Below are 21504 nucleotides of genomic sequence, written 5' to 3' on the forward strand. Positions count from 1 at the left end.
TAAAAGGGCTCACCCAAAGAAAGTGTACCTGGATACTTTTGCCATCCAAACTAAAGAATTTACTGCCCAGCCTAAATGGACGAACAAAACACAGTATAATCAAGCTCGTTTTATCCCCCATGCTAATGGTCAGATCAAATGGCTATTCGTGAACACAAATAATCATTGCTGCATTATGGTTAACACTTTATTAGGTTCTTTGCTGACTGTAGATTACATTTGTCTGGCAAAATATTAAGTGGCCTTGATCTGACCAGCTTGATGCTACATGTTGCTCCAAAAAGAATCTGAGACCAGTGGCTCTGTCTTAAAAACACATTCAAACGTTCCTAAACAGGTGGTTGGAGTATGCTTGGAGAATTTTGGAGAAAGTCAGGGATTAGACTTCCCCCTTTGTATGCCTGAAGGAGTGAATGATCATTTGTTTAAATAAAATAGAGGTAAATGTGAGGGATGCACAAATATGGCATTTGTGAGCCAATGCTGATATCCAATATTTTTACATCTACAAATTTGCTGATACTGAGATTTTTTTTTTGTGTAGAAATTGGTATCACCTGAACTAGCATTACAGAAAAATTAACTTACTTGTAGAGAATTATGAATGCAGTAAAATGTATTAAACAGGTATTTTAGCACAGCATCCAGTGTCATCTAAATATTCAGCTTTTTTTAAGCGATTATCTGCCAATATGGTTATGATTCTGATATCACAGTGCATCCCTAGTAATTATGGCTCATATGAGTAAAAACTGAATAAACTATATTTGAAGTAACATAAAGGGTCGGGTTCTCTGCATGAGTATGTGAGTTTCAGTTGAAGTTGTGTATGTGAGATGTGAGATCTACTATATGTAGATCACAGTAGAAAATGAGAAAACACTACCAATAATGTGTGTTCCCATCACTTTCCCCTAAAGGATGCAGTACTTCCACACTAAAGGTAGAGCAGAAGCAACCGAGGGAACCACAGAACTGACAGTTTTAAAGGAATAGTTCAGCCAAAAATGCTAATGCCATTAAGAACAAATGGAATTGAATTGAGTGCTGGCTACTGAACTTCATTTACTGTTGACCATATTAGCTTGTTTGTTCAATCTATTCTTTTAACTTGCAGCCCACCAGTGCCATTACTTCAAACATTCCTATCAGTGTGTCTGTTATTACAGGACTGTTTGAGGTCATCATAGTTTACTGCTTTGTAGAAGAAACTAGCCCTTTTGATAAACCTTATTGTTTACTCATATTTAACTTGTCCAGCCAAATTTTAAACATTTTCTTCTTTTGCATCATGGTCTGAGGCCTTTTCTCAAACATTAAATTACCTAACAAGTGAGTACTGGACACACTGTTGGGCTGTTTCTTTAGGTGACTTATACAACCCTGGTCCTTAAGCATGGAAGAAAAGACTATTCTGCAGCAAGTTGTGTATCAATGAAGACCCAACAGCATTAAGTTGTTTCCATGGTCAGTGTTCTTGGCACATTGTGCAGCGACTGGAAGAGCATCTATTCCAGTACTGACACAGTGGTGTTAAGCGGTATTGAGTCGGGAAGGGCAGTCAGAAGAGTGTGTTTTTGTTCATGAAACAAAAGGGCAGCAGGGCCCAAACTAGAAAAATGAATTGCCTGATCCTGTTTTGTTTGGTTATTTTTTTTTTTATAAATGTTGTTTTGAGCCAGTAAAACCAGGGATTTCATGCCTTGATGTATTTTATAGTGCCATAATGTGGTGGACTAATCATTTGTTAAGAAATGATTTTTCTAGTCTCACCGGTTTTTGTATTTGTATAGTGGCTTGGTGATAATGGTATGTTGCCATAAGTTGATATTGTATTCAATAAAAGGAAAAAAGGCTTTAAGCCAATTTGTTGTCAATTTGTCATTAGTGCTACAAAAGTTCAAACAAGCAGGGGTGGAATATACTCAAGTAATTGTACTTTGTTACTTTTTTGGACAGATTTGTACTCCAAGTACTTGTGGAATTGTAATTTGTTTTTACATTTCAAAGAGTGGAAAATACTTTTTTTCTTTTTAGATTTTTGTTCAAGCCTTAAAAGTTAAGTATTCTAACCTTTTATTTAAAACTTTATGTGGTCATGACAGATTTTGTTTGCGACCGAGTCCGCTCCATTAGGAAAATGCTGGGAGACTTTTTTTTTGGGGGGGGCTAATTAAGATAAAACAGGTGGTTCCACAACCTCATCTCAGCAAAGATATTTACTTAGCAAAGTTTAGGATGTGATATGCCAATTACTGGACATAAACCCTGCTACATGTCATAATATCAGATTAAGTAAAGTGTTACATGCCTTCAATAATAATTCAGTTGTTTTCTTTTCCTGTTGCCTCTACACTTTCTAAACCTTTTCAAATAAATGGCAAGGATAACGCATCAAGACGTGGTAATATTTTACTTATATTCTCTCATGTAATAAGCTCTTTTAGACAGTTATTCAAGGTGAACACTTACCCTTTTTTGTTTTTACAAAGGAGAAAGTCTATAAAGAAAGTTTTCACGATGGGTTAGAGTCATAGAAAGGTTTCTGAGGAACATATAGAAAAACAGGCATTGTGATCAAAAGGCTATCTATAATACATTGTTTCCTCAGGCTGGTATTCATGTTTTGAACTTGGTTGAAGTTTTTCTTCTGTAGAAAAGAAAGGCTTGGGAAAAGGCTCTATTTCAAGTCAGACAGATATGGTTAGAAGTAATCTGCTTTCTGTACAGTGTATCATGAACTGCCACGTAGTCAACTGTACGACGAGAAAGGCTCCATTTCTGTGCCTCAAGCGTGGTTCTCCATTCTGCAGCCATGGACAGTTTTCTTCATGTGCCGATCTCACAGTTTATACAGTAGTGTATTCACTATTTATCTCATCACTTGCAGTATAAACTCAGCTTAAATACAGTAAACCACAACTAAACTGTTTCTGAAACCAACCTTTGACAGTTCATATTGATCTTTTTGCAATGCTAACCCTGGTTAAAGTGCAGACACAGTTGTCCACCTGGTGGACAGGCCAAAGTGGGCTTATTAATTTTGCAATCCATGCTATAATCAACCAGAATCCACTCCTGAGGTCTGAGGTGCTGCCAGTGTCACAGGTCAGTTCTGTGGCTGGAGATACTGAATGGTGAAGTTTTCCAGCTGCTTCTCCAGCTCTGTGGCCTTGTGCCTGAAACAATAAAAATAACATTCTCTCCTGCTTACGGACTTATTTTACAGTTTGACACCCAATCGTGAAAACAAAATGACAATTTATTTGGGTGGACAAGTAAACAGTGTTATTCATTTTCTACTTTCTGATACAATATGTTCCAAAAAGTAAGTGGACACTTGACCATTACACCTCTATGAACTTCTTGGGCATCAAATTTGAAAACCATGGTTATTAACAAGGAGTTGTCTATCTGTATTTGTGAGGTCAGGCACTGATGTTGGACAAGAGGCCCTGAATCAGCATTCCAACTCATCCCAAAAGTGTTCAGTGGGGCTGAGCTCAGGGATCTGTGCCAGCCACTGGAGTTCCTCCACACCAAACTCATTAAACAATGTCCTTATGGACCTCCCCCAGGTCCTTCCCCAAACTGCTGCCACGAAGCTGGAAGCATTTAATTGTCTTTGTATGCTGTAATATGCTGTAACGACCTGTTCTATTGCTAGTGTTTGTCTACAGAGAGTGCGTGGCCATGTGTTAGACTTTAGACACTGTTGGTAAAGGGCGTGGCTGAAAATACTTGAACTCAATAATTAGGATGTCCCCCTACGTACTTCTAACACTGCATATACATCAAATTTCAGTGAAACTAAGAGCAGGTAATGGCTAAGTACTGAAAAGTAATGTTCAAGTAATGCCCTCACAAACTTTCTAACTTGTCTAATTTCAGGTAATTTCTTAAAATGTCCTGATAGCTGCTTAAACTCTAAGCACAAGCATTGACTACAAAGTGTGTGTGCTGACCTGAGGGCTTTGGAGTGGGTTTGGACCTTCTCCAGCTCCTGGATCTTTGTGGTTAGGTGGCTAATTTCACTCTCCAGCTCTCGCTGGGTGATGTCCACCTGTTGGCACAGCCTGGCGAAGGTGCTGGCTATTTCCCTGGAGGCACAGATAAAAAGTCAAAACTAAATTGACTGAACCAAACTAAACCAACCAAAACATTCCTTTTACCACAGAGCAGGAATCCTCAGAATGAGTACGGACATAAGACACCATAGAACCAAAAGTTTAAGTTGTCCCCAGATATGTATTCTGGTTACAAGATGATGTCTGACATTGGTCTAGCAGGTAGTGTTTTAAATCATATACACCTAAACCACAAAGAGTGATCGCCTAATCCACTGAACTCTCATGTATGGATCAACTCTTATTCCAGCTGGAAGCAATAAATGAAGGTTAAAGTTTTTTTTTAAATTCATAATAGTATGAAATATTTTTTTCCAGTTTGGAAATTAATTTAAAATGCAGTTATACAGATAGCAGAAATAGGTTAAATGCCCATCCAGCGCTATGCTATAGCAGTCTAATTATTTTAGGTTAAGTACAATTCCCCCAAAGACCCCAATGCTTTCATTACAATCTATTAATTCCAACAGGCCTGTTCAGGATTAATACATTCTCTACTTCATACCCTACAGCTGTATAAGAGCTGGTCCATGCTGCTGCTGTGGAAGTACAGGCTGGCTAAAGTCACTTACTGCTGGACCTGGTGGCTGCAGTTAGAGCTGGTGAAAGTGACTATCATCTGGAGCTTCTCAGTGGCATAATCCACAAACTGCTTCTTCAGAGCTCTCTCCTTGGCCTTCGTGGTCCAGGTGAGCCTCTCATACAGGTACAGCAGGCCATAAAGGCTCATAGACAGAGCGATGACTCTCCAGCCTATCGTCCTCCACACCTATTACAGGTACAGAAAAAGAAGGTGGTGACTTGAACACTGGTGTCTTGAGCAAGGAGCTAAAAAAGAAAAAAAAAAAAAAACATAATATTTAAATGTAAAGATAAATATATAGTCATATGTAAATGTTTGAACATGCCCTATCAAACTAGTTGACGTCCTCTATAGAAAACACATTTAAAAATGGCATGACATTTTTGGTTCTTTTTATTTGCCGAGTTTAACATATTATAAAATCTTTTGATCACATTTTATGCTGATTATTTTTCACCAATATTGTAAATTCAGCAAATTAACAGTAACTGTACATTAACATGTGCAGAAGTGTGTTCTCTGTAGTGGATGTTTTCACTTATTTTTCACTTACTTTTACAAAGTAAAAATTGGCACAATACCATTTGACTGGTGTGCTCAAACTTTTGACTTTTACAGCTGTATTGAAACAAACGAACAAAAACATTGCTTCTCTGACTTGAGTCACATTAAAAAGCTTATTACTCCATTTTACTCCAATTGATATATCTTGACATTTGGACTGTCACATTTATACAATTTTATATCATGAAATTTTTAAAGATATTACGTTATGGGATTTAGGTTAACATTAATGATGTGTAATAAAGCTTCCTGCATTAAGAACATCTTACACCATGTCAGCTTGTTTTGCTTGGACTTTGTTTTCTTCCCTTAAAATTACATAAAAAGAGAACTTTTGCATAAATAGCCAGACTGAAACCACATTTACAGAAGAGAAAATGATTTTTTTTTTTTCATTTTTATGGATTTGGAACTGTTCTTTCAAAACGCAGAAAGTGACATTTACAGGGACAATTCACTGTAAAGTTTAGAGGTCACATTTATCAACCACGCATAAACTGTGCATATGCTCCCACAAATAATTTGTTATTTTCTTCCCATGCGTGAGACGGATTTAGAACTTCTACCCTGCTGGTAAGAATAACAATCGCAAGTAAACCAATTTTGAGATGCACAAACTCCCAATAATTATGAGCTATTTCAGCATAACTGGTGACTGCTGTGATCATACACTGAAAGAAAAACAGTTTAACCTAAAGATGTACTTTATGCAGCAACAACCAGTCAAATAAATACTTTGCCTCAAACACCACAAAGTACATTAATACTTCTGATGAAAACAATCAATATCTTTTATCAGTCCAAATCTCACACACATTTTCAATCAACTTCTGTCCCATTTCACAATTCAGTGTATAGATGAGGTGAAAACTGGTGACATAGATGGCAGCTGATGTAGGTGTAGAGTAAAGGTGCAGTAAAATGATGTAAATCTAAATCATAGATCTAAAGATTTACTCTGATGATACAGAGCCCAGTACTGGCTCTGGACATCTGCCCACATACCCTCTCAGGTATGTTAAACTTGGGTCGGAGCTGAACTGTGCAGGGTGGTGGATCACAAGGAGCAAGACTGGGCACCCCATCCTCCAGTCTTTTGAAAATGTGCATAAAAAAAGTCTGGATGAAAAAACTAGCCATTATAAGAAAAATGTCTACATATAGCAAAAAGAAGTCTTTACAAGAAGTTGGTTTATCGATAAATATGAAATGTGAGAAAAAAAAACAAAATGATAGAAACAACTAACGCGATATAGTGGGAACACAAGTCACGTTTGGCACAATGTTGTATCATGATTGTCAGTCCCAGTGCTGTTCACAGGGTGGGTAACCATAAAGTGAGACTTCAGCCCTCATTAAATGGTCCACTGGCCACTCTGCTCCATTCAGGGTCTCTAAACTGTTAGAGATAGTCATATACAGCTGACAGAGGACTTTCAAAACCTACAGATATAGTTAAGAATAATTCAAATCTCTCCTCCTTTATGAGACTTTATAAGTGGCACATGAACAGGTGTATGCCATGGCATAAACTTTCATTGTTATGCAGACGATACGCAACTGTACATATCAGCCAAGCCTGATGACAAATACAGGTTAAAGAAAATGGAGGACTGTGTAAAAGACTTGAAAGGCTGGATGTCACGTAACTTCCTCCTACTAAACAGTAACAAAACAGAGGTTCTCCTTCTGGGTCCAAAATTAGCAAGAAATAAACTAGCAGATTTCATTTTAATTCTCGCTGACTTTCCAGCCACACCTGGCTGAGCAGCAAAAAATCTTGGCGTTATAATAGATTCAGATTTATCATTTGATCAACACATAGACAGCTTTTCTACATCTTCGCAACATTGCCAAGATAAGAAATGCCCTGTCCCTGCGTGATGTGGAAACACTAGTATACGCTTTTATTACTTCTAGGCTAGACTACTGCAACGCACTACTGTCAGGATGTACAAGCAGGAATTTAAACAAACTCCAACTCGTCCAAAACGCCGCAGCCAGGGTCCTCACTAAAACTAGAAAATTTGATCATATTAGTCCAGTGCTATCATCACTTCATTGGCTTCCTATTAAATTCCATATGATTATAAAATCCTTTTATTGACTTATAAAGCCCTACATGGTCTTGCTCCAGAGTCCTTACAAGACCTTGTTTCTCATTATGAGAACCTGCCACCACCTGCCTTGGACTAGCTGCCCACCCCACACTGACTCCTAGCTACTCCTAATACCAATATTACTGCCATTAATACTATTATACTATCAAATAATCATTACACTTTTGTGTTAACATAGCTCTGATCCAGTGTCACTATTAGGCACAAAAAAGAGAAAATCATTTGTGCAACTTTAGCCCTGTAATGTAAACATAGCTACCCACCACTCCTCCGACAATAACCACACTCATGGAGGTGCGTGAGGTGAGCGAGGCAAGGTTGGCAGCCATAGACATCATGAGTTCCTCTTGGGTCATCACAGCCTGGCACTGGCCCTGAGTGACTGGGGCTCTGGGGGGTGCAGCCTGGGCCACAGCTCCACCTGTTGGTGTGGTGGCTGAGAGCTGAAAGAAACAAACGACATCACATATATATGAGCGTTTGGCTCTGGAAAGAAAAGAGACTAAAAATGATTTCTTACATGGGAGTTTACCTGCAGGTTCTGGTCTATCAGCATCAGGGCCCGCCTGGCATTAGCTGGTCCGAGGAAGCGGCTGACCAAGGCAGTCCAGCCCAAAGAGAACTGAAACTCTATGTTCTCTTGGAAATCAGCACAGAGTGTGGCACAGTTCAGGTCATAGCTGAGGTCAAACTTCCTGTAGGGGATCAGCATGTGGATCTGGCTTTGAACAGTAGGGGGCAGCAGAGGCTGCAAACACTCTGTAATGACAGAGGACAAGACAAGATCATTAAAGAATGTTGACCTATAGCGAGCACTCTTGACTTTTGTAATGATAACTTGCAGGCATATAGGTAAACATAACACAGTTACATAAATGAAAGCCATGTGATCATAGTCATTCACAGCGCAGCTCACTGTTGGTCAGTTTTCCAAATATTAAGGCTAGTCATGGACAAAATCTCAGTAGAGATCTAATGCAATAATTTTAAATAAAGTCTAGGAACCCAACTACTCCAGTAAAAATAATAACGGTTTATAATTTAATCACAATAGATTTTTAACCAGACTTTCGATAGGATAAGCACAGGTACCCACCAATCATATCTTTCTGAGAGGACTGCACAGAAGCATTGACTGCGTCAGAGCAGCGGAATGCCAGATTCTTCCCCATGCCTTTCTCCACATGATTGAGTAGTTCCTGAGAAAGAGGTATCCTTTCTAACATTCAGCAATTCATTCTCAAAAATAAATTCAGACATTTTTTTTCTGTTGAGTCATTCGTCACAATTAACTGACAAAGCCACAAAGAGCTCAAATACATCACATTCTGAAACCTGAAAACCAATACAAAACATGCAATGCACAGGTTTCAAGCCTGTTCTTCTAGAAGCATGTGAAAGCAGATCAACTCACTGATTTGTAGATTTTCAGCACATGGGGAGACGGGTGGAAGTCTGTATGAAACTCCTCTATGAGCACAGAGAGTCGACAGATCTCCTCTGCCATGGCATTAGACACCTTGCATAAACACATACACACAAAGTACAAGGTAAGCACTGCAACAGTGGATCCAAAGTCTATGAAGCCTATTCTCTTGTGTGCAGAGTGAGTGACTTAACCACTATGCTATTCAGTAATTTGCAAATACAAAAATACAGCTCAAAAACTACTCTAACTACTAAACCATTAAAAATGACTTGATACATGAGGTTTTCTCGCTCCCAGTACTGTGTGTTAAATGTGTGAGGCAGCTATTGTCACAACAAACATGCACCACCATAAGGATATTTGTTACACACATTTCATTAATTTTTGTAAGGCTATATGTTGCTGTCATTAAAAATCTCTCATTTGTCTATTTTTATTTTTTACATAATTTGAACAGCAGCTGTACATTACATTGTGTTGAGATTGAGTTTTGATATTTATACTTTTTTAGTTTTTTTGCACAACAGTGAATGGTGAGACACACTATTTTCATTATAATTTATCAGCTCTTCCATATCACAATATTCAACAACTCTCGGTTAGATTAGCATTTGATCTCTATATGATATAGCCCTAGAATAGTCTATGAGTTGACTTCTCACTGATCGAAGTCAAGTTCCTCCAAAGCTGTACTTTACAGCTTCTGCAAGTAAATCAGACAAAGGGTCATGTACCTGTTTCTCCACCTGCTCTGTAACAATCTTAATTTTCTTCTTGATGTCCTCGATGAGTAGATTGAGCTGATTGCGAACAAATTCCAATCGGTCCATCAGATACTCTCTCTCCTCCAGAGAGGCCACCCTGACAAAGGACACACACAAGAGATCAGCGAGTTGATACAGTACACAATGCAATACTGTAACTTTTAATACTTTCAGTTCTTTATTTCAACAGGCTAACACTATGCTGATGCTACACTGTGTCTATAGGCAAATCAAGCTGTGCATGGTAATTTCACTCAGATGGGCAACATATCTAACAGTAACATACAGTATGTAAACTTAAAACAATCAACATAATGCAGTCCATGACAAATGCTGTTTTTTTCCTGTATACACATATAGAGTAAATAAGATTTAACAGCTAAAAGCATTATTTTTTCTTTTAAAAACCTAATTATCTGCTTTTAATTGAAGCACTTCAAATAAAATGATCATCTAAAAGCAGGCAATTTCAGGACAGCTTTGTTACAGGATTGGATGAGATTGACTCTTCTTTCACTCCAAAATTCAATCCAGCATTCAATATCGATGTCCCATTTCTAAATACAACACTTATTAACTTCTGGTATCATGAGAGCCCTACGCCTTAATAAAACCCAAAGAAAACAAATCTAGAGAGTGAACCCACCTCTTTTCAGCAGCGGCGATGTGGATTTGATCCATGATGCCTTTGACACTCTCAGTAATCTGCTTTGCCCTGATTGTGTGCTGCTCAAACTTTGTTTTCACTGCTGATTGCGAGATACACTCCTGCGAGGCCACACACACGTTACTGAGATGAGAGGCACTCAAAGTAGTGAAGATACCAGCCTGCTACTGCAACTCAAAACAGAACTGAGGGAGAGGAAGATGAGGAAGGCCAGCAGCAAGTCTGTATCATCACAGTAGCCCCAGATTTCATCTCACAGTAACATATGTGAGCAAATCAATTATAAAAGCGAAAACATTCAAATCAAGTCAAAGAGAAATAAAAATCACATGGGTTATCGGGATGTATTAGAACGATAGTTCAGCGATTAAATCTAATTTTCACAATGTACTCCAAATGTAGTCAATTAATCGGGATGTTTGGTGTATTAAGTAAGCTTCTATAGATAGCCAACATCTAATCAGTTCAGTTCAGAATCTTTTATTAGTCCCAAAAAGGGCAATTCATTTGCAGCCTTCTCGATCATACATGTGACTGTACATATATACACACACATACACATACATAATAATAAATCAAAAATGAAATGAGACTAAATACTCACAAATTAGTCAAACTACATCCTTAAATAACTAAACACATTCCTCAAATTGTGTCAAATTGTTGGAAAAAATAAAAGTGCAAAATGCAAAACAAAGACAACAGACACCAAACATGTCTTGGCTGATTGACTACACTTGGCCATAAAAGGAAAGTTGAGTAAATTAGCTTTTTCACTGAACTATCACTGATCTCAATAATAAATAATAAATAATCTCAAACAGAATCATACTGCATTTCTGAATATCACCAGTGATGAAAAACATAAAACTTCAAAAATCATACAATATAGAGCAACATAAACACAAAAGGTATAAAGTATTGAAGAACAAAGGTGAAACAGAACTGTAAACGTGAACTCAGGAGACATGTGCCCTCGCCTAAGCAAATCTAGACTTCAGCAATGAACACACAGATTGACGGTAAAGTGCACGCTGAATGGCTTGCTGAGGGTGCTGGCTGGTTTGGATCTGGCTTGGTGGGGGGAGGGGGGAGACTGGCAGAGCGATTAGGCTATGTTTCATGACAGACCCAAAAGGGCCTTGGTGTAAATCCAGTGGGTCAATTTCTCAAATGCTTTGCACCATAAAAGCTGTTCCTGGATAAATAGCTTTTATCCAGGACATAAAAAGGACATAAGCAATGAATATCTTACTAATGTGCTCCACCCTGCACCTGCCCTCAACTGGACTGACTAGTACCAGGGTATGGAACTGAAGGCTGTAATCCAGCCCAATTCAGTGTTTTCTTGCTTTAACAATCCAACTGACCCTTGCAATTAACAAATGAACTGAATCACAACTAGCAAACTGCACTGGAATCTGACCCACCAGAACCAGAGTTCCCCAATCCTAGACTAGCAACAAACATACCAATTGCAATACATTTTAGCCAGATGACACAGCAAAATGTCTTAAAACCCCAGTATGCAAAATATAAGTGTCCTGAGAACTCAGAAAGTGTAAATAAGTTATACTGTAAACATGTGGTGCAGTGTAAACAGGACTTGTTTAAGAATCACCAGTATCTGATCATGTATAATCCCAAGCCTTGAGAAAGCTCTGTAGATGGTCATCACGTCATTTTCTTACCGTATTTTAACCTCAGGATTCAGGTAGGTCATTAACTTCTCTTTGGATTATCTAAATATCTAATGATAATCTTTGAATAAAAATCTACTGTAGTTTCTGCTAATCTAGTTTCAAAAGTTGTTTTTTGAGGTTGAGGTTTTTTTCTACTTTGTGGAAGAAATTATTTTCCTTTTTAGGATTTTTATGGAGTTTTTCTTCCCTAATTTAGTCATGGCCAATTTTTCACCCACTTTCTGTCTCCCCCAGTCAGACGTTGCAACCAAACTGGTGGGGTGATGACAAGCATGTGTTTCCTCTGAGACACAAGGATTTAACTGTTGCTACAGCAATGTTATAGGACAGCTCAACAGGTTTGGAGGAAAACACTAACTGCCAATTCTGTTACCTCAGCTTCCAACTGAACTTAATAACAGTAGTGTTTAAATACAGTATGGTTTAAACATGTGATTGATAGGCTACGCTAAAATTTAGATTTAACAATGCTAGCTAGCACAGACATATCACTTACTGCTAGCTACAGCCTTGTTTCCTTGCTCCAATACATTCACTTAAACTCATGAAGCATTCTGGCCCAATAAACGCTTCTCGTTTAAAAGACCACTCTGGTAGTCTCTTGCACTTGCCTCAAATGTTCTCTCAAAACTCTGGAACTCCTTCAGTCTGTCCTGGAAGCCTTCTGCTAAAGCTCCTCCTGAAACCAAGCAACACAGCTTCAGAACAAGAGAGATATGAAAATAAAATGCAGCCATGCCTGACTTGGGTCAGTTCAGGGTGCACAAGGCAATAATGCCAGGCTTGATTACTTAAACACATTAAAATGCATTTCCAACAGAGACCTGTTATTAGCAAAGCTCCTGGTCTGACAGGCAGAAAAACATGCCAAATGAGACACAGGTACTTTGTAGCTCTTTCTAAGCTCGGAAAGCGTGCATGCTCTCTGTGGCATGCTGGCATTGGGATGGCCAGTGCCTGGTGAACCCTGCGGTGACCTCTTGCTTACCAGTCTCTGGCATACCCTGCGCCCGCTGCATTCTAGAGTTCAGCACTTCTTTGGCGGACACAAAGAAGATGTGGTTGGGCGCCTGCTCTTTGTCCACCACCTTCAACTCCTCCACCAGGAAGTTCACGCAGCGGTCCATGTGCTGCTTCCGCACCTGATGTGGTGGGCAGGGGTAAAATCAGCCTCGAAAACTGTGGCTAACTGCTAGTAACAGGCATAATTTAAATATAGAAATTTCCATTCCTATTGTTAGAGCTGTGTAGTGGGTAACACCTCTGCCTTCTACGCTGTAGGTTGGGGTTCAATCCCCTGCCTGGATAAGCACCCTACACTATACCAATAAGAGTCCTTGGGCAAGACTCCTAACACCACTTTCTCCCACCCTTGTAAAAATGATCAAATTGTAAGTCCCTCTGGATAAGCGCGTCTGCCAAATATCGTAAACATAAGTGCTTTGACCAGAGGGTGGCTGAGAAACTGCAAATAATGAGCTGCAAACTCGGAAAACACCTTCATCAAAATGATAACATGGGTGCTGCATTTTCCAAATGCACTGCAATTACAGAAAAGAGATGCAACTTCAGAAAAACTAAAAAGACAGTCACAACACAACAGAGATGTTGCTAGAGGACACACAAAGAGGATGGAGACATTCAGACCTTTAAATTCTATGCAGCAATAACATTCACTGGTAAATGCAAGTTAACTTTTCTTTGACCAGATTATTACTATCACTATATCGTAATGGGAATTAGCTGTGGAGTCTAACTGTAACAGTTAAACTAGTCATACCAGAGAACTACCACAGCAAAGCTATAACATGTCAGAGAACTAGCCATCCAGGATAACCATGAACTTGGGCCACGAGTGTCCAAGTGTCCACAGCCTTATCTTCTTCCGTCAGTGATTTTCTCTCAGATATTCCATCCCCTTTGAATTTTCTAGAAACATTTCCACTGTAGTGTGACTGGCTTTGCCACGTTTCTGAAGTTGCTGGTTTTCAGCACTTGCAGTGCATTTGAGAAATGTAGTTCAGGTTTAGTCATTTTGATTAAAGTGTTTTTTTTTTGTTTATGAGTTTGCAACATTTAATTGTAAATAGGGTCTTGTCATCCACCATACAGGACCCCTTGGAGGGTTGTGAGAGAGGTGCTTCAAAACACATGACTACCTTATCAGTCACAGAGAAAACTATTTTGATAAGTGCGCACAAGCACTGCTGAATAGTTCCACCTACAGGACACGAAAGACAGGCTAATGAAACATCATAGTGCATGACAGACACTCACGTCCTCCATGTATTCGGGTTCAGAGGCAGATGCATCCCAGCGATTGTTGAGAATGAAAATGTTAGGCTTTGAAAGGCGTTCGTTTACTTTGTGGAAGAAATGCTTCTCCTTAAAGGGGGAAAAAAAGAAGAGAAGGTCAGAAAGGTTAAGCTTGGCAGAGACAGGAGTATGATGACAACAAAGCCTCCCTCCCCAACAGCCAACAAAACTACATAAAGAGACAACGTGAGGGAGAGACACCCGTACCTGCTCTTATCTGAGCAGAAGTGGCTGTAGGTCAAAACTATAGTACAAACTGAAAGAGCATTCAACCATTAGACAGAATAGCTCCTGCCAGATAACACATACACAGAAAGATCTGACTGAAAGTGTTAAACCAAACAAGAACTGAGCAATATTTATCTCACATATGCAAATTAATTCTTGGGCTCACCCAACTGACCATCTAAGAGTGTATTAGCCTGAACGCCCTTCAGCCTGCTGGCATGTGGATTGACCTCTCATTTGCAAAACGTAATAATAATATTAATAATAGGAATAATACGAGAATTACTATGCACTGTTGATTTGCAGTAATCCAGAAGACTCAGTCATCATAGGTGTCAGTCATTCCAGACACAGTATGAGACATAACAGAAGAAGCATAGGACGTTTTGCTTTTGTTTTCAAATCGGAAAACTTATTTTTCCACTTCCGGTTTTCCACCTTTTGACAATGATAAGTCAGCTTAACTAATGAAGTATTCTATTAATTAATTCGGTGAATAAGTATATAGAGCTTTTTTTGAATTCACACAATTAAAATAGACTTAATGGAACAATAACATACTATGTCTTACAAAGATTCCAAAACAACAAGAAGCCTTAAAATACGCATCATCAGGTGTAGGAAAATTAAAAATATGCATTTTCAGGGTATCGAAAAATATCACAAAGTTCAACTGAAGTGAAGTCTACACTGTACTCTATAAAGTACAGTGAGATGGATCAATGATTGTACATAGCATGACATCACTAAATCAGCTAAGGTGAACAGACACACGGGCCCACATATGTACGTATACATACTTACATATATGCATGTATGAACCAAAAAACTACATAAACAGAGGTGAGGGAGAGACACCTATGCCTCCTCTTATCAGAGCAAAAGCAGCTAAAGGTCAAAACTACAGCACAAACTGAGCAGCTCCTGCCAGATAACACATTCAAAGACAGATCTGACTGAAAGAGTAAAATCAACCAAGAACCAAACAATATTTATCTCGTGTACAATGTGGACTGTTGGGTTCCCTCAACTGACCATCTTAGAGTGTATTAGCATGAACTACCTTCAGCCTGTTGGAATGTGGAATGAGCTATCAATTACAATAATAGGAATAATAAGAATAATATGAGATTTAATATGCCCTGTTGATATGCATTACCCCACAGGCCTCAGTGTATGAGACATAACAGAAGAAGCAATGGCAGTCCTGCTTGTTTTCAGTCTGAACAAACTTCTACATGGTCATTCTTACTTGTTACTTTTCACATCCAGTCTTCCACCTTTTTCAGACAGAGCAACTTGACAAGAAAAAAAATCGGCCTAAAACTCTACTACAATCTGACTGAAGTCCTATGCTTGTACTACACAATAAAGACTGGATTAGTAATCAAGTATTAATATCAATTATTTTGACAACTGAGAATTCAGAGCTTTTCTTTAACACACATAATTAAAATAGACTTAACAGAACAATGACATACTCTGTCTTACAAAATATTCCAAAACACTAAAAAGGAAGCTTTAAAATACGCATCATTAGGGTGTAAGAGAATTTAAAATATGCACTATCAGGGTATCGACAAATGAGAAAATTCAATTGGATGCTTTTTAAGCCATTTTAAATGTCAAATTTTGAGAAATGTTAGGAAAAAAAGCTCACACTGCAAATTAATCCTATTCGTAGTTACATACATAGAATGTACATTTTATTTATTTATTTATTTTATTAAACATTTGTGACCGCTCAAAACTAAATGTATAACAAACAGCCTAATACCTTGCTGTAGTCAACAACAAAAATATACATGTATATACTCTCACACATACACGTATACTGAGAGACAGAGAAAGATACAGAAAGTGAAAGAGACAGAAAAGGAGACACAACACTCTGTTTCAGTGGCCTGAGCATGCCACACATACTTCAGCTAAACAGAGTGGAGTCTAAACAGAGCTGAGTGTGGGCTCATGTGCTCTTCAGTCTACCACAACCAATCAGCAAGCACAGTGATGTGTCCCTCCCCCTTACACCACTGAGTGGAAACACATACTTTCCCTTTTCCCCACACACACATTATACACGCCACAGAGCCTAGAGTCCTTACTGCCACATTACACCTACAGCCAAACCTTAACTTTTAGTTCACCATAGGTCCAAGTCAGGAACTATTACAATTATAAACATTATTTTGTTCAAAGCGTGATATCAAAATACTGACATTTCTAGTGACCATCTTCTGGTAATGCATGCAAATCTGTTTCTGAAATATATTTTCTTCGCAGTTGTCGGCTTTTTTTCTTTTAGAAACTGTTATAAGGTATAAAGCTTAGACAACCATTAATTGACAGTACTTTACGTAATAATTCAGAGATGTCAGCAGGACGTGCTGAGGCACACAGGCAGATTACAGCCCCTCACCGTGTTCATTAGTGTGGATTCTGAGTTGGCCACCAGCACAAACACATCAGCATCCAGACAAAACTTGTCAATCCAGCTGTCCAGCTGGGTTGTGACGTCCGTCCCAGGACTGAAAATGGTACAAAAGAGGATTAATGTCACGATGCCAAAAGTAGTATTTGCCATTTCTGATGATTTCCCTTTGCTCACTAAAATTGTGAACATGTTCAGCAGAAAACACTTTCCCTGTAGCTTTGTAATACATTTCATATCTTTATAAAGCATTCTGGGAATGCTTTTTTATTTATCTAGGATTACTATTATTGAGGACACTGTTATTACCAACACATAACACACAAAATTAAATTAGACAAAAAGCACCAACAAAATAGCCGCACTAAAACATTTAGGTGTACAAAATGAAACAATAAATAAAGATTGTCACATAAAGAGCTGACGTCAAACCAGCTATTGGTTACTATGAACTACTTTGTTTTCAGCTTCTTTTTAACTATTAAATCTGTCTCTTTTATGATACATGCAGTTGTTCAGCGTTCTATAGGAACTGATGATGCCCAGAAAATACTTACAAAAGCAGATCTTTTAACATAACATATGCTCCTACTGTGTGCTACACCTGGTACAAAATGACTCATATGTTATGTCCTACACATGAACCGGGTGGTCAAACTAGGTTCATCTTCATCAATTGAGTTTTTTTTGGACCCTTCCAACCACATACAGCCATTCAGACTGGCACTAACTGACAGCATGAAGAACAGCACACAGGTAGAGTAATAAAATGTGTTATAAAGTGACCTATGCAAAACAGACACTCATGCACACAAAATCACTGTCAGCTTGCTACATACCTGTCCATGAGAACAAGGTCATCTCTAAGAAGGGCACATTTCGCCTTGGGCCAGAAAACTTTGACCAGACAGCCAGCATCAAGGCTCTCGTCCATATGCAGTGCATGGGCCAGCTGATTGACTGTCTGTGGGAATCGCAATCGATTTTATAATGTGTTATAATGTTACTGGTCTACAGCTGTCAGACAAGATTCAACAGGACAGAAGATACTGATGTTTAACCTTTTCTAAAATTGGCCCAGAAGGCCATAGGCCAATGAATGGGAATATCCTAGGGTCAACTGTTTACATTAACTGTTGCCAAAATCATATAACTTTTGAGGTTTTTATTTATTTATGTTTAAAAATGCCAGTAGCCCGTTATTCACTTTGTGTAATTATTTTGGAACGGACCAATACAAAGGGTCAAAAATTACATTAAGCTTGTCACAATTATCATATAACAGACTTACTGCAATTAATATGATTGGTTTTACCTTGATGCTTTTCTCTTCCTCAGATCCCTCAGTCTTCAGATAAGCCTTATCTTCATCAGTGCCTTCAACACTCAGAAAGCAATTTGTTGTGTGCCCGATGCCACTGGGCAGCACCCGGTCCCGCAGCATGGCATTAATAACTGTGCTCTTTCCATTGCTAGTTCTGTAAGGATGTTAACATATCCAAATTCAGCATTATCTAGAACCCAGCATAATTAAAATACAAGGTAGCACATCTGAAAAACTAATCTGTTCTGATCAGGGAACACTTCACAAGCAAAACTATAACCAGAAACTATCTTGTGTGATGTTGTTACAGCTATGTATGAACAGGGAAGAAGAGATCAATTCACCTGCCAAAAAATGCCACCTTCATATGCCGGCGAGCCAGCACCTCTTTGATGACTGCCAATTTGCCCGTGTACGCCTCAATCTTCTCCAGCTGAGCCTTCTCTGCAATCTGCTCCAAAGAATCATTCTGACATGTGTCTGGTGACACCACAGTACAGAAGCAGATAAACAATCAGAAATCATGCAAAATACATGTCTGTCCTCAAATCATAAACCTGAAATAGGTGAAACTTTTCATCTCACCTTTTACAAACTCTGAACCCTCCTGGACGTAGCCAAGCAGCTGCTCAAAAACATCATTAATCTTCTTTTTGGCAACTACAAAGTGCTTCAGGGGAGAGAGTTCCCTGGGGTCCATTTCTTCGGATGAAGTCTCAAAACATCAGCTGACAATTTTACCACTACCTGTATTTTCCAGAGTAGTTCAGCAATAAGTAGCTCAACCCTTCTGTTTACAGTAGCTGACCTTCACGGTCCCCAAGCAAGTTTGACGTGACAAACCTGTAAAAGTAAAAACAAAACACTCATTTTCACTACAGTTCATTACATTAAGGAGTTTAAAATGGGAAACAGCTATTTCATTATGCAGAAAAATATAAGATATAATTCAATATAATTCAGAGCCGTTTGATGTGAAATGTTCCACTACAGAGAAACGTATCATGTCTGAATTGTTCACAGTGGTGGTGACAGGAACCAGACCTCTAACACCTACCTCTAATGAAAACTACTACATGATAGCTTTCCGAAAGCACTGCCTGATGCTTGAGACACTGTTTTACAAAAGTTTAAGGCTTAACTTTTCAACAACTTTGTATGAACCCTGACATTTCTTTTTAAACTCCTGAGCACTTTTGTCAGTTTCTCAGTTTTACTCAGCAATACAAATACAAATGACAAATACAGTCATTTTACCTACACATACAGTTTTTGTATGCAAAGTTGTTAGTAAAATCTGAAATCTGAAAAACTGGTTTTCTTTGGGGACTACTTTGCCTCACAACACCCTGCATGTACCCTACCACCATGAATGGATTAAAACAAATGAATTAAAACATATTTCAAGCCAATCCTTTCTCAGAAAACTATAATAAAACAAATGTGTCAGATGTGAGGCAACATACATCTAGACATTTCATTAAACTCTTCAGGCATCTGGTTCCTATCCCCACCACTGTGAAGAATTCAGACTCTCACATCAAAGCACTCTGAATCACCTTGTTTACAATCCACCCATGCACCTATCTAGGTTTTTTTATATATATAAACCGTGTAATACCGCTTTAATAAAAAAATGTACTGAAATAACCACAATTTGTTGCCCATCTATATACTTTTCGCCCAGAAATGTGTCCTCCAGCACCTGACCTGACAGAGTTTGAACCAACCAAGGAGAAAAATGACAGAAATGACAGAAGTGCAGCAGCTCACATCTTCAGCTCAACGTAAGGCAGGTTAGGCTAGGTAGCTACAAGGCCGTTCAAAAGTATTAGCTTACTGGCCAGCGTACATTTAAATCACGAACAGGTCAGCCAGATAAGACATGTGACGGTCACAACCAAACAAAATCAGCGCTGTAGCTAAATTACATTTCCTGTAGCTGTGATTTAGCTGTTGGCTTGTCGGTACCGTTAGCATTATGCTCCGTTTATCTGAACAGGAGATAGCTAATCACGTTAGCATCTCATCAAAAAATATCTAAACAGTAGTTAGTGAACACGTATTACACATGACACTGAATCACACGTTAATTTAACATTTTCTATGGTACTGAACCAGTGAAAAGTCAATGAAATGGCTAATGATCACTTATGTACCCGGCAAAATAAAACACGGAGGCTCTTAACAGCCACAACGAGGTTATTCGGTAATGCGAATCGACTATTCACGACTATTGAAAGCGAGAATATATCTTGTTTAATGACTTATAACAGTGTAATTCTGAGAAATATTAAACAAATAAAGACATTTCTTACTGAATTAGAGACTGAATATATCCCCTCTTCTCATGCTAGATAGAGACACGAAATATTTGACCCACCAGCACAGGGCATGGAGAACCAGCAGCGAACCTATTTTCAAAATAAAAGCCCGCCTTTAAAGAATGCCTTCAGCGTCTTCATGGACTCAGCAAACAAGCAGCAGAACCAGTTTAGCGCGGCTTTTATCAAAACGAAAAGATTTTTTTTATTTATGAGTACCACATTTAAACTATATCCAGGCGGCAGGGGCACAGGAAGACACAACACCCCTAGAGAGTGCACAAATTTCGTGGACACAATTTAATATACAATAACTACTTCACTAGTTGCAACAACAACAACTACAACTGTCTGTTTTTAGCCAGGAGCACGGCAGGTTCCGGGAGTTACTTTGCATGGCTACTGCTCCTAAACTCCTCATACAGCATAGAGCCCGTGGCCGACACCACAATACATTATTTTACCCATAGCTTTGTGCTGAAGACTCTTTTAGCCAATGAACTCCAATGCAGCCATAACGAGTTGAGGTGACGATCATTAATGGTTTGTGTGCTCCAGTATCCACCCAGTACATGTGCTGCTTGTGGCATGTGGGTGTGAGTTCTGCTCTACTTAGAAGCAGCACATGATATGCTGCTTTTGCAGCCCCAAAGCACTGGCTCAGTTTTTGAAATTGCATTATATTATATTTAACACCATGTCAGCAATCATGGCAAACCCTGGCAGAGACTGGTGAAATTGTAATGTACATTCCAATTTGATTTAATTTATTCATGTATTTGACAGTGACAATACAGATAAACAGTGTTACATTACATGCAGCACATAATGTATACAGGACAGCTAAAGCTAATGTGACACTCCTGTATCTGGTTAGTTTTTTAGTTTTTTAAGTGACAGCTGTCTTCAATAAAGACATCTTCA

General features: G+C 38.7%; 1 protein-coding gene across 4 annotated transcripts; it reads right to left on the minus strand.

Moving 5' to 3' along the window:
* Positions 1-173: 173 nt before the first annotated feature.
* Positions 174-21135, minus strand: mfn1b (mitofusin 1b). 4 transcript variants are annotated; one of them, XM_017724788.2, is made up of 18 exons: positions 21045-21135; positions 18842-19099; positions 18601-18736; positions 18248-18410; positions 17772-17896; positions 16921-17029; positions 14235-14342; positions 12946-13099; positions 12569-12636; positions 10234-10355; positions 9558-9684; positions 8809-8913; positions 8491-8593; positions 7927-8153; positions 7658-7837; positions 4700-4896; positions 3966-4100; positions 174-3179 (listed from the first exon to the last, which is right to left on the minus strand). In XM_017724788.2, exons 2-18 carry the CDS (start codon positions 18954-18956, stop codon positions 3110-3112), a joined length of 2244 nt encoding a protein of 747 aa, XP_017580277.1. In that variant the 5' UTR covers positions 18957-19099; positions 21045-21135; the 3' UTR covers positions 174-3109. The 4 variants fall into 4 exon arrangements, with proteins under 4 accessions (XP_017580277.1, XP_017580279.1, XP_017580276.1 ...); XM_017724790.2 differs by lacking the exon at positions 21045-21135 and adding an exon at positions 20575-20670 and having other exon boundaries at positions 12961-13099; XM_017724787.2 differs by lacking the exon at positions 21045-21135 and adding an exon at positions 20575-20670.
* Positions 21136-21504: the final 369 nt, after the last annotated feature.

This window comes from Pygocentrus nattereri, chromosome 15, assembly GCF_015220715.1.
Source record: "Pygocentrus nattereri isolate fPygNat1 chromosome 15, fPygNat1.pri, whole genome shotgun sequence".
In the NCBI taxonomy this organism is placed as follows: Eukaryota; Metazoa; Chordata; class Actinopteri; order Characiformes; family Serrasalmidae; genus Pygocentrus; species Pygocentrus nattereri.

Bases quoted from the DNA above. Each gene is read 5' to 3' on its own strand.
- mfn1b (XM_017724788.2), bottom strand. From the start codon at position 18,956: ATGGACCCCAGGGAACTCTCTCCCCTGAAGCACTTTGTAGTTGCCAAA. The intron at 14,343-16,920 runs GTGAGGGGCTGT...TCCCCCTTTAAG, and splicing joins AATCCACACTAATGAACACG to GAGAAGCATTTCTTCCACAA. The intron at 8,594-8,808 runs GTGAGTTGATCT...CCTCTTTCTCAG, and splicing joins TGCTGAAAATCTACAAATCA to GAACTACTCAATCATGTGGA.